Genomic DNA, 13,867 nt, shown 5'->3' on the forward strand with positions numbered 1-13,867 from the left:
GCTGGTTGATTGTCACGTGACCGGAAGCTAGAAATGGAGCGGTTTGAGTAAAACGTTTTGAAACATAAACAAATGTGTCGGATGTTTCTCTATGTTTTTATTAGCACCAAAAAAATGTTGCGTTAAGGGAAAATAATCCACATCCTTAATGTCAGCGTCCGACTGCTAGAGAATGAGGGACCTAACTGAGCTAACCTCGGTAAGTTTATGATTAGCAAACAGCTAGCTCACCAACTGCTGTCGTTCGTGTTGTCTTTAAGAACCTTGTTTTACCTCCCTTTCCTTGCTTGGTAAACGTGATTTTCCAGCCTTAACGTAGCTGTCTTTGCAGGTTGGTGACGATAGTTGGACACATGCTGCTTTGCCACCTTTAATGTGAGATTAATGACGTCGCCATGGACGACTCTGAGCTGGATTTTGTTGATCTCTGCTCCAAATTGCTGAGGCGGGTTCGTAAGAAAGCGGCTGAACCAGGCAGGCAGAGTAGGAAGGCAGAGCAGCAGAGCTGCAGCCAAGCAACCCGGGGAGACAAGAAGAAGAATAATAAGCAGGATGAGATCTCTGGGTCCAGGTCTTCAGCCACTCAGCCTATTGGGTCGGAGTTGGTCTGTGGAGGAACTGGATGTGATTCGGGGGATGCTACTCAGTCTTCTGCTTTGCCTTCAGCTGACGGAGACCTAAGGGCAAAAGACAAGGTTCTCCTCAGGATGCGAGAATTTAAGAGGACTTGTCCACAGAAGATGGTGCACAGTAACAGAATCGGGCCAATAAACAAGGACGACTGTATTCTGGCTGCACACCATCAAAAAGGAGGTAGTATCTCATTCCCAAAAACTGCAATGCATTTTAGTGAGATGGTCTAGAAGTAAGTGTTTTTAAAAAATATATATTTTGCAAGTACAAGCCCCAAAAGTGTGGTGTGCAGTTTTATCTCGCCACCCTGAGTCAATGCTTTGTAGAACCACCACTTACTGTAGCTACAGCTGCAAGTCTTGGGGTGAGTTTCACATCTAGAGACTGAAAAATGAGTTCACTCTTACAAAATAGATTAGTATCATTCAGGTTGGATGGGGATCATCTACAAACATGAATATGCTTTGATTTAAGCCATTCTGTTTTACCTCTTTCTGTCCTGCCGGAAGGTGAACCCCAGCCTCAGCCTCAAGTCTTTTGCAGCTTCCAACAGGTTTGTTTTAGGATATTCATGCATTTAGCTCCCTTCTTCAGCTGTCCAGCTGCTCTGTTCCTGCTAAAGAAGTTTCCCCACAGAACGATGCTGCCACCAACATGTTTAACTATGGAAATGATGTGTTTCGGATGATGTACAATGTTGCTTTTCCATAACACAAAGGGAAACACATAAGCGAAAAGTAATTTTTTGGGGGTCTCATCCGATCAGAGCACCTTCCTCAACACATTGCTGTGGGCATTCATTTACATGGCTTGTGTCAAACTTTAAATGGGACTGCTTTGACTGTTCTAGTATAGTTTTCCTCCACTTTTCCATAAAGACCAGATTGGTTGTCCTGTCCCACCTGGGCTGTGGGTCTCTGTAGCTCCTTCAGTTACCAGGGGCCTCTTGATTGCTTCTCTGGTGAACACCTTCCTTACCCATCCTGTCATGTTAGGTGGATGACAATGTTTTAGTAGGTTTGCAGTTGTGAAAAACGCTTTCCATTTTCAGATGACAGATTGAATAGTGCTTGGTATTTTGTTTTTCTAACCTAAACCTGCTTTGAGCTTCTCCATAGATTTCTTCCTGACTTTTCTGCTATGTTCCTTGGTCTTCATGATGCTGTTTATTCACTAATGTTCTCTACAAACCTCTGAGGCCGTCACCAAAAAAACTTTATTTATACTGAGAAAAAATTACATACATGACTGTTCATTAACCGGTTGACCTCTGGAGGCAGTTGTTTGGACTGAATTTTATTTAGGAGTATCAGGGTAAATGGGCTGAATACAAATGTGCACCACAGTTGAAAGATTTTTATTTATAAAAACGTTACTATAAAACTCATCTGTCCTCAGATAAGCCAACGTCCCCCCGCTCTGGTCCCCACTCCGAGCCCCCAGAGAGTGATGAGGCTCTGGCCCTGCGACTGCAGCAGGAGCTGGACAGGGAGGCAGCAGAGGCCCAGACCGTGGACCTGGAGGATGGAGGCCTTTTCTTCTGTCAGATCTGCCACAGAGACTTATCACATTTGACCCCTGGGGGGCGCACACAACACATCAACAGGTCTGGACATTTTACAGTGAGAAAACAAACAAAACTCCTGCTATAAAAGGTCCTGTGATGTTGCTGCTCATATTGTCAGATTATTTCCTAAAATAGCAAAATTTCGCTTACAACTTACAGCTGACTTACTGCTGCCACCTTGGGGGTTGAATCTCCACACGCACAAGTGGACATAAACGTTTCTTTTAGATTCTGTAACCCAACTAATCTTATCCGTTATTTTAAAAATCTTTTTCTAGCCGTAAAAATGTAAAAACTGGAGCTATAGCAATTCATGCATCAGAAGGAACACAGGCCAATAGTGTCCAACAGAACCAGGTGTTCATTGCTGGTCAGACGTTTACATTCATTCATTATAAGCATAAATGTCGAATTAACTTTGGGCTTTTAATGATGAATTAGAACCGTTAACTATCCTGTGTCAAAAACTTAAAAACCAAACAACTACAATGTTTTTTTTAATTTTAACAAGTTAAAGTTGGATGCAATTTTACTATAATCTGCAGTGTCAGAAATGTGGTTCAAATATATACATACACCCTCACTAATATTTGGATAGTTGACTCTTAGCTAGTTGCAGAGAAACCGCCTACATAATTCTGCCTGACCTCTCTTCATGAAGAGATATTCCTCCCACAAAATATGCACAACTCATGGAAATTTGTTGATTTTCTGGCGTGGGTTCAACCTTTTATAGGTGGTCCAAAAATTGTCAGTAGGCTTGAGGTTGGAGCCATTCCGGAAACATCACATTAAGCTGCTTTATCGATTCTGAATCCAGCTTTGTATCCAGAAAAACCAGCTGAATCCAGAGTTGAAGAACTTGGAAGTAGTCCTCTTCCTATGTTACTAAGTTTGTGCTGTGCACCAATACTACTAGCAGCAAACCGTTCCTACAGCATGATCCTGCCACCACCAAGCTCGACACTTAATGTTTTATGTTCTTGAGTTTAAAAACGCCTCTAAATACTCCTCTAGTCATGGGAGTCAGAAAGATCAATCTCTGTGCCCCTGAACATAAAATCGTTTCTCCAGAAGGCCTCTGGCGTATGCATTTGGGCAGCTGTAAATTTCAGCCAAACTTAAATTTGGCTTCTTTTTAATCTAGGGCTTCTTTCTTGGTCAGTCCCCTCTTGGTCCCTGGTGATGGACAGTGACGCTCCGGCGCCTTTCAGTTTATCATGGCCTTAAACCTTGGTGGTTTCTGGATTCTTTTTGAACATCCTAACCAATTTCCTTTCATCTGAGGATGACAAGTCAAATTGTTAAAACTTGGACACAATGAGGATTTCTAATAGGACAATTATTTAAAAAAAACACACATTAAAATAGTTTTGAATGGATAAGCAAACTAACTAAGGTTCTGGAAATACTTTATCCTCAACCTTGATACAAATTTACTGTCTGTGCTTAAAGGCGTGATCTGCTTCAGGAAACCAATTAGTTTAATTGAACTCTACCAATTCCTTCAACCAGAGCAGTCAAATATCTAGGCAAACAATGCCAGAGGCTTGTTAATGGCAATTGTTCAAGGCTCAGGCTGGTTACATTAAGGGTTTATTTTTGCAGGTGTTTGGATCAGAATGAACAGAGTGGTCCATCTCTCCCTCCACCCTCCACTGTCCCCAACTGTCCCATCTGCGGCAAGAAGTTCAAGAGCCAGAAGAGCCGCTCCGTCCACCTGAAGCGCTGCTCTGCAGACATGGGCGTCTCTCCTGCTGTTCTGCTGCAAGCTCTGCAGAGACAGGCTGAGGAGAGTCGGAGTTCCACCACCGCTAACACTCAGTGAGAGGCTCTTAGTGAAGTGCTTCCTTAACGTGCTAACCTTTCAGCGTAGTACAAAAGGTTGAAGAAACCCTCACACCATGCACCAACTGTTTTATCTTTTCAGCACACAGCCTGGGGGCAACAAAAGGAAAGGCCCATCCAAGCCAGACCTTCCAGCAAGGAAGAAGCCCAGAAAGAAGACCAGCCCGCTGGATGAGGAGACTATGATGGCTTTGGCTCTGTCCTCCTCCCTGCTAGACCAGCAGAAGGAGCAGCAGGCTAAGAGTGGCCCGTCTCACCGCCTCACGACTCCAGTCCTGAAGTGGAAGCAAGATGCTGGTACGGTGCCATCACTAAGATTTTTTATTTGTGGTTCTTCTGAATAGTTTGTTTCTTGTAATGACTATTGTGCTTTTTTTTGGGTTAAGACTGCTCAGCGGAACAGTACTGTACTATAAAACGTTTCCACAAAGCCCCCCTGGTTCCAGGAAAAGGTTCCTGGGTTGGAAAACACATTTTCTCTTTTCTGGTCCTGTTGGGACTAAAGGCAGTAGAGATAATCAGCTCTGGGAGGTTTTAATATTTATATCCTGCCTGCACCAAAGGAGAATTTTGTAGTTGGTTATGAAAAATAAATCTGCAGATTTGAGGAAAAAAAACTACTTCTCACTGATTTAGTAAGATGTTTGGTTTTACTGTAATAAGCAGGCTTGAAACCAGTTTTCCTGCTGCCTTTTTCATGGATCAATAGTTTTGCTGTCTGCCTGTCTGTATGTTACTTCTGTCAAATCAATGTTCAGCGGACCCAGAAAGGACACAGCACTTAACTTTCTACATTTTGTTATAATACAGCCGTTTTCCAAAGTGGGCTTGTTTTATTTTTCTACCTCACAATTGGAAGCACTAAACCCAATAGGGACAAAGCGAAAAAAGTTTGGTAAATGAATTTAGCCAAGGTGCATCCTGTTTCCCCTCCTCAACCTTCACAAGTTTCTACAACAGAATTGTTGTCCACCTTTGGTGAATTTAGTTCATTCAGTGTGATTTGGAAAGGCCAATAATTACCTAGATAAAGGTTCCATAGTTGAAAGTGCATGTCAGAGCACAAACCATACCAAGAAGTCTGAAAAAACTGTCTGTAGACCTTTAAGACCGAACTTGTGGAGGCACAGATCTGGGGACGGATTCCAGCTCCCAATGAGCAAAGTGGCCTCAATTGTTTGGTAATGGAAGACGTTTGGAACAACCAGGATTCCTCCTACAGCTGGGAGCCAGGCCAGTCGGAACAATCCAGATAAAAGGGCCTTTGTTTAGGGTGATGACCAAGAAGCCAATGGCCATTCTGACAGAGCTACAGCATTGCTCTGTTGAGAGAGGAGAACCTTCCAGAATGACGACCATTTCTTCAGAACTCCCTCCCGCCGGACCTTTATGGAAGAGTAGTGAAACAAAGATTGAACATTTTGGTCCAAATGCCAAGAGCCATGCCAGGAGGGAACCAGGAGCTGCTCATCGCCTGGCCAACACCGCTCCTAGGCTGAAGCATGGTTGTGGCAGCATCATGCTGTGGGGAGTTTTTCATCATCAGGCAGTGAGAGACTTGTCATGGTTGAGGGAAAAACAACTATATCAATTTACAGACATTTCTGGTGATGACCTGCTCCAGATCTCTGTAGACCTGCTAATGGGACGAAGAAACCCAACCACACAGCCAAGATAACATAGGAGTGCCTTTGGGACAACTCCATATGCCTTTAAGTGGCCCTGCCAGATCCCAGACTTGAACCTGATTGCTGGGCACCGACGTCATCCAACCCAATACAGGTTCTGCAAAGACAAGCTTGTAGTATCATACTCAAAAAGACTTGAGCCCCTAATTTTTGCCTAACAATCTTAACGTGTTGAGCAGAAGGCTGTGGATACTTATGTACGTGTGATTTCTTTTCTCCTCTCTGTTCTATTTTTTATTTTAAATAAATTTGCAAAACTTAAAAAGAAACATTTCTTGATTTATTGTAATGGTATAATGTAGGTAAATTTGATCCATTTTGGTCTAAGGCTTTTACAAAAAGTGGAAAGATTGAAATAGAAACTTCCCAGATACACTGTACTTACAACCACCTGTTCAAGCACCTTTCAAACAACTGGTTACAGATCATTTAGTTGGGTTGGAGAATATGACATTCCTAATACTCTTTTTATTGCTTTTTCTCTCTTTGCGCAGCTAAGAGATGTGTTAAAAATAAAAAAGTTGCAGTCGCTCGTCCTCCGCCTCTCCTTCTCCTTCAGGATGCAGAGACGGCCCTGGCAAGGCTGCAGGAACGAGTTTCTACACTCTTGCTTCGCCGCCGGGCGCCCTCTCCTCCCACCCCGACACGATGCCCCAGCAGTCTGCCCTGCTGGACAGGTGATGCCCCCCTCTGGCAGAAAAGTACACTGCTGGATGGGGGCTCCACCTGCCAGCCTGGTTTCATCGCTGCGGAGCTCCAGCACCTCTTTACTCCTGTGGAATCAGCAAGGGTGAGGGAGAACAAAGATGAATTTTCATGCTTTATTACTAATGCGGTTTGTTCAAAGTTGAAACCCCACCCTTATAAAAGGTAATGTAAATGTAAAATGTTACTTTGGCTTTCAAGATTTACTGCATGATTAGATTTAAGGCTGGTTTTAGGTTGCATATATACCAGGTCACCAAGTTATTGTCCTAATATTGCGTTTTTTTTTTTTTGTAAGACCACCTTAAAGCACAACAGAAGCTTAAAATTATTCTCGTTAAAGCCTAAATCCAGCATGCATATAATGCAGATGACTATACAGTAGATTAAATGAGCAAGGCACTATGCGTGCATCTTTTTTGTATTAATGTGCTCTTCTTCTGTTCCTATTTTTAGGTGGATGCAGTCTCATCAAGCACCAGCAACAAGCCGGAGTCGTCTGTCCCACCTGTCCTGCCATCCTGCTCCCAGACAGTGTCCTCAGGTCCCTCCACTCCAGTGACAGGAGAGCTCCATGTGGGAAGCCAGGCCCTCCGAGACCTGGTGGAGCTGACTGAAGACTGCATGACTCTGACACAGTACGGATGCTCTGACAAAGGTAAAACCTATCGTGTGATTATTAGTGGGGTAACAAAGTTTTCAGAGAAGTAGTTGGTTTCTTAAACGCATGTTGGAATGCAGTGGTGATTAAATTTAATTGTCATGCTTTCATGTTCTTGAAATGCAATCAGTGTGTGAAATATTGCAACTAACATGGGCCATAACAGAGAAAAATGTACTGCAGGTTCCCCCATAGACACAGTAATTTTAATCCAACATAAAATGAACGGTTTTATTACTGTACTTGGCTCAGTAATACTGCAGGTATTACTGAGCCAAGGTTGATAGTTGGGAGACACAGGAAGGATGCTTTAAATTAAATATTTGCTTTTAAAAAATGTTTTAGCAAATTTTCTTTACCAGGTCCTGATTGTTTTTGTTCCTGCAGCCAAGCAACTGAGTGGTTTTATTCAGGAGGAAGAGTTGGAGGATCCGGCAGAACCAACAGACGACACCAGCAGCAGTCAGACAGTGAGGAGGTCAGATTACCCAGACAAAGCTAGAGGCAGCCATGATTCGGTGAGACACTTCGGATTCCTCAGATTTCTCATCCATCCCATTAGACCAACTTTTCCTGTACAAGTTTTACTTTTTTATACCTGATGTTCAATGCCACCACAGATTTTGCCAGTAAAGTTTCACCTACTTGAATAGATGAAACTTTTGTTGTTTTTTATGGTGTAAATTACAATCCAGGAAGAATAAAAACCCCTGTCATATTTGCACTTAGCGCAATCTGTTGTTTTCCCTGTAGGTGGCGCTTTCCAGGCTGTCATCAGATCTGAGCAGCATGGTTAACAACCCTCAGCTCAGTGATCTGCAGCTTCAGGTGGACAGTGGAGAGATCTTCTTTGCTCATTCCTTCATGGTGTATGCTCGCTGCCCCCTGCTGGCTGAAATGGTAAAATGATTCTTGCAGAATGTTTTTATTGCTGTTTTATAGCTGGTTTATTTCCTGCGGTTTGTTTTGAAATAAATAACTTAGTTTATACAGCATACCTGAAGTAGCGCAGCTGAATGAGCAGTAAGTAAAAGCATTTTTACTGGTCGCTCTAACAAAAACTCTTGTGGTATTTAATACTTAATTGGATATGTTGTGAAAATTGCTGCACCTACTACTAATAACACATTTTGTTTATAACGCACTTTACATTTACAGAAAATGCTACAGTCAAATAGATGATCAATAAAAGAAAAACAGGTACATTAAAATGCAGATAAAATAAAGTAAAACTAATGAGTGCAATTAATAGAAACAAAAATAAAAATATGACAAAACCTTCAAAGGAAGATAATTAAAAACATCGGGAACTTATATGGGAACCTATTTTGGACCGATTTCTCAGCTAAATTGAACAGATTAAATTAGAATATTGTAGATTTTCTTTGATCCCTCCAGGGTCAGACCGATGCATTCACCCCCACTAATATTTCAGGGTTCCTGAGCACTCTTGTGTCTGGATGAGTATGGAAAGAATAAAAATTATTCGAAAAATGTGTTGCCAGACTAAATCATTGATTCTATTTTTCAAAATTAAATGGATGATTTCTGAATAATTAAGAGGTTTTGTTTATATTTAGATGATCTCCATTGTCTTTCATTTGCTACATCAAAGCTTACATTTATGTCCAACTTATTAAATGAAAATTTGAGAAATAAATTATTTAGGTTTTTCTCGTTTTGTTGTCCTTTTTTTGCCTGTAGATGATCTCGGATCAAGTTTTTTATTGATATATGACTCATAAACTGGGTGTAGTTCAGGCCCCTTTTTTGGAGAATTTTTTGCAAGCAAAATAAAGGGTATTAAAGTTTGCAAATCCTGATTCAAGTTGTCTATATTTATTGTTGGATAATCCAGTTTTAGTACACGTTTGTCCAGAAACCAAAACAAAACAAAGAAAGTAGGACCTTTTTGAATGGAAATTTAGCAGGATCCCTAATTTTTGGTCAAATGTCTTTTAGCAGGTTGCAAGTTGACCATAAATTTTAGTTGCTATGAAAACACTTTTGGCATTATTCTGGCCAGAGATTTGACCACTCTTGAGGGCTGAGATTGGTGCTTTGGGAAGGCCACTCATTTTCTGCACTGTGAAAGAGTCCCACAGCATGATGCAACCACTACCATGCTTAAAAACTGATAGAATGTTGTGTTGAATTTTGGCTAGAAGACTTGGCTTTGTGGGTGAAGACCTTTGCATCATCTCAGTCCATGGCGAAGAACTCGCTTCACTGAAGACAGTGGCACTGGTGCTGAAGGAGTTTAAAGTTCATAGCCTTCCTTGACAGCCTCAGGATTGTTCTTGAGCAACCAAAACGGTTTTATTTCTTCTGATCTCAACACTATTTAATTAGAGTTAGGTTTTTAATTCAGGAACAAACTCTCTAGAAATACTATGTGAGATATCCATTGACTATATTTTATCCTAACTAAGCAGTCCTACCTATTATTGGCATTCTTTAACCTTTTTTGTTTTTTAGAAGGAATATTTATTTATTTAGAGGGAATATTTAGAACAAAACATGTCTTAAACTGTTTTGTGAAATTTTGCAATCTTGTGAATGTATTCTACTTGAAGACAGTAAGACATAATTTAACTCAGTTTAGCTTTCTTGGATCTTTTACTCCCCTTCCAGGTGCATGAAAGTGGGTTCGGGGTGCAGGAGGAGGGCATGCCCGCAGCTCAGAGGGTGCTTCTGAGTGACGTGTCGAGCCAGGCGGTGTTGGTTCTACTGCATTACCTCTACAGCGCCCACTGCTCCATTGCTGTATCGCTGCGGCCTCATGTGCTGGAGCTGGCGTCCAGGTTAGCTCACCGGACCTGTAGGCCATTCAATAGGGTTCAATTCATTAGGATTTTAGATAATCACATTTTGTCCCATTACAACCAAAAACTGCAATGTATTTAACTGGGATTCTTTTCTGATAGACCAACACAAAGTAGTGCATAGTTGTTACGTGGAAGAAAATTCATTCATGGTTTTCAAAATGTGTTACAAAGAAAAATTGGAAACCCTCTAAAAACCCCTGAAATAAAATCCATCTATAAATCTGGCCTTTAAGGAAGAGTGACAAGACTGAAAATTGTTGAAATGTAGATAAAAGGGGAACAATGTGCTCTGGTCAGCTGAGACCAAAATGTAACATTTTGACCTATGTACAAAATACCGTATTTGACAAATCCAGCACTTTACATTCCCACTATAAAACATGGTGGTGGCAGAATCATACTTGGGGCTTCAGATTACAGGGACGCTGGTCAGAGTTGACTGGAAGATGGATGGAGCTCAATACAAGACAGTTGAAGGGTGGAAAACACTTGAGACTGGCGTGGAGGTTCACCTTTCAGCAAGACAACAACCCTTAACATACAGCCAGAGCTACAAGGGAATGGTTTAAATCCAACCATATCTATGTTTTAGAATGGCCCAGTCAAAGTCCAGTCCCAAATCCATTTAGAATGGCCCAGTCAAAGTCCAGTCCCAAATCCAACTCAAAATGTTTGGCAAGGCTTGAAAATATATGTTTACATATGTTCTCCATCCATTCTGATTGAGCTTGAACAAAGTTGGTAGGGGCATATCCTAAATGATTTGCAACAAAACGATGTATCATTATTCTTCAGAATTATGTTGTTGTAATGTGACATTTACCCTTAACATTATTTTTCCCAGCTGAAAACACCATTGTCTGAGCTCTCTCCTCAATTCTGTGTTTTCAGATTTGACCTTCAGGAGCTGGAGCAGCTGTGTCTTTTACAACCAGAGACCATGGCAGCGGTGGGAGGCGACGATATCCATGAAAACCAGGAGGAAAATGCCAATAACCAAACAGATCTGGCCTTCATGGAGCTCCTTCGATCTATGTGGAACAAAGAGGATGAGCATGAGGACACTGGGGACTCGGATGGTGTAGATGCAGGAGGACAGTCAGAGGACAGAGAAGAGGACGGGGTCACCGCGGGCGACAGAGAAATCCACGAGGAACACGTGAATGAGGAGGAGCTGGAGGAGATTTATGAGTTTGCTGCCACACAGAGACAGAGGTTGGAGCAGCAGAGTAGCATGGAGGAGGAGGATGACGAGGAGGATGCAGAACAAGGTGGAGATGCAGCATTTAAAAACCTTAAGCCTAGCCTTCAACTCGAGCCAGAGCCCAGCTTGGATCGCAGCTACAGTCGCCTTTTCTCCCAGTCCTGGGTTGTCTACGACGAAGGAGATAATTCCTCCAAATCTAGCACGCCTCTTCCCCATCCTGCTCCTCACGGAGCAACATTTGCAACATCTGGTAGGACTTTGCTTCAGTCATCAGCAAGTGTTGTAGACGAACTTTCCCTCAACCTTCCCATCCCAGGACCATCTCCAGGCCAAGCAGCTCATCGGCAGGACGATGGAGACAGTAGAGTCGTAGCTGCAGAGGCCATGGATGCGTCTTTAAAGCGAGAAAGCCGAGGTCCTCACGGTATATGCATCCCTCTTTCACCTGATTCACCTGCAAAGAAAGATGAGCCTGAGCTCATAGTTTTGTCTGATTCGAGTGAAGAGATGGAAGAAAATTGCAGGCTTTCGCCTCAGAGCTACACAAGAATCAAATCCAGCCAGAATCCAAGTCCCAAAGAATCCGTTTGTAATTTTGAGTTCAGTCCTGGTGATCCAGAAGGCTGTTCTCCAGAGCTTTCTTGGCTTATCCCCTCCACACCCCTCCAGTCTGGCCGAAACACGAAGACCAGCTCGGTGCAGACCAACAGCAACATGTGCAGGACGCAGCTTTTCCCTAGAGGGGACTCTTCTCCACCCGCTTCTCCTTTGAAGAACAAAGTTCAAACCTTCAACAGTCCTCTTAAACCCTCTGCTTCTGCTGGAGATACAGCAAGCAGGGAATCCAGTCCGAAGCAGAGCAAGAATCTTCTCAGTATCTCAAGCTCAGATCTCAAAGTTTCTCCCGAAAAATGTTGGAACCCCAATAAGAATACAGAAGGCTTTGCAGCCCCACGTTCCTTTAGAGATTCCTCAAAGCATGAGACTCCTCTTCAGCTGAGGTTTCAGCCGTGCAGCAGCACTCCCCTGCACACAGAGCTCCTCCAGTCCCCCGTCCCTCCTGGTGCCTCCCTGCTCAACATGGACCCGGAGAAGCAGGGTGTTTCGGGTCAAATGAAAGAGAGGACATCCTTAGAAAGCCTGGAAAATATGGAGTCAGGGAGCTTTCAGCTCTCCCCTGAGTCCAACCCTTCAGATCCACCCTCTGCAGAGTCCAACATGCAGCATGGTCTCAAGACTATAGGAGGGAGAAACGAGCAAGAAGAAATAGAGGGGATGGATCGCAGTAATGAAATGATGGGAAAAATTTCTGTTGCAGATGTCAGAGAGTCCAGTTTTCACCAAAGTTTCATGGATGAACCTCCAATAGCTTTTAATGATTCCTGGGGCCTTGACCCCTCCACAGAGGCCAATCCTGGCTGCTTCAGCCTGAGGCTCGAAGACACTGAAGAGTCGAGCCCACAAGAGAGACCTGGGTCTTTTTCCACCTCCAAACCTCCATCTAGTAACAGCATCCAGAGTCCTGCTCCGGATCCAGGTTCACTGATCCCGTCGGAGGTCGACAACGGCCTCCTTGACTCCAAAATATGGGATAGCTGGGAGGGGGATGAAGAAGAGGAGGAATGCCTTCCTCTTTCTCAAAGGGTAAACCCAGCTGCTCAGCTCAAAACTCCAAGTAAGTGTTAACATTTTAAACCACAGCGTGTCATTCAACATTCTCATTTTGTTTTCCCAAACTATGGGGATCTTAATAAATAAAAATATCAAAAATCTATTTCATTTCAGTAATTCAGAGCAAAAAGTAAAACAGAATCCAATATTCTATTTCTCAGAAAAAGAATTTAGGGACAAATAAAAAGGATTTCTTACTACAAAAATTTTGTTATGGCCCACAAAATCACGAGGAAGCCTGCTGACTCTGTGTCCAGGAGTTGTTGTCGTCCTTTAAAAGCAGAGAACAGCCTTTTTAACCATATGCTAATGGAAAGTTGAGTGGAAGGAAAATGTGCTAGAAAAAGGAGCTCAGCCACCAGAAAAAATATGGGATGAGAGAGGGATGAGAAGCAAAATTTCAATTATGTAATATTCAAATTCTTCTGAGAAACTGAATTTAGGTTATTAACTGTGATATGTCCTTCATAACAACTGCTGAGAGTTCTAAATACCTAGACTTAAAATCACCCCGGAACGTCATAAAATAATTACACCAATTTCTAACCGTTTGGTAGAGAAATCACGGAAACACTGAACCAGTGGTCCAGTTTACCTTTATCAATGATAGGCCAAATAAATATAATTAAAAGGACAATTTTACATAAATTCTTGTTTCTAAACGATCCCATTGTCATTACCAGCTTTGTTCTATAACAAGTTAAACAAATTGATTGTTTTATTCAGAACAATAGGAAAGCTCGATTCTGCTTTAAATTGTTATAATGCTACGTGTTACTTTTGTATAGCCTCACCTCCAGCCTAGGTAAGGATTAAACAAAAGTCTATTTCTGAATTGCCTTTACATTGCTATCTATACTCATCTGATGTAAAAACACAAAATAACTCACCAAAAACCCCTTTCTGAAAAACACAATCTTAAGTTGACATGAGGAACACAAGAGATTCCCCAGCAATCTCTCGGTTTTCCCCTATTTGGGGCAAAGAACAACTTATACCTGGCCAACAGGATGGAGGGTTTAAACTATGGAATGTAAAAGAGATCCAGAAAGTTAAAGA

The 13,867-nt window shown here is 42.3% G+C and overlaps 2 protein-coding genes across 2 annotated transcripts in view; one reads left to right on the forward strand and one right to left on the reverse strand.

Annotated features, from left to right (window-relative positions):
• slx4 (SLX4 structure-specific endonuclease subunit homolog (S. cerevisiae)) overlaps nt 1–13,867 on the forward strand; it is a 19,190-nt gene continuing 5,323 nt past the window's right edge. Inside the window, exons 1-11 of the mRNA XM_047364363.1 lie at nt 1–199; nt 332–813; nt 2,032–2,239; nt 3,809–4,024; nt 4,131–4,345; nt 6,231–6,526; nt 6,898–7,099; nt 7,490–7,620; nt 7,856–8,002; nt 9,737–9,906; nt 10,822–12,812. Coding sequence (XP_047220319.1) covers nt 396–813; nt 2,032–2,239; nt 3,809–4,024; nt 4,131–4,345; nt 6,231–6,526; nt 6,898–7,099; nt 7,490–7,620; nt 7,856–8,002; nt 9,737–9,906; nt 10,822–12,812 — 3,994 coding nt within the window. The 5' untranslated portion in view covers nt 1–199; nt 332–395. The remainder of the gene's footprint in view (nt 200–331; nt 814–2,031; nt 2,240–3,808; nt 4,025–4,130; nt 4,346–6,230; nt 6,527–6,897; nt 7,100–7,489; nt 7,621–7,855; nt 8,003–9,736; nt 9,907–10,821; nt 12,813–13,867) is intronic.
• mcrip2 (MAPK regulated corepressor interacting protein 2) overlaps nt 9,803–13,867 on the reverse strand; it is a 20,391-nt gene continuing 16,326 nt past the window's right edge. Inside the window, exon 6 of the transcript XR_007038143.1 lies at nt 9,803–9,921. The gene's annotated coding sequence lies outside the window, so the exon portion shown is untranslated. The remainder of the gene's footprint in view (nt 9,922–13,867) is intronic.

Source organism: Girardinichthys multiradiatus, chromosome 5 (genome assembly GCF_021462225.1).
Source record: "Girardinichthys multiradiatus isolate DD_20200921_A chromosome 5, DD_fGirMul_XY1, whole genome shotgun sequence".
NCBI classification, from domain to species: domain Eukaryota; kingdom Metazoa; phylum Chordata; class Actinopteri; order Cyprinodontiformes; family Goodeidae; genus Girardinichthys; species Girardinichthys multiradiatus.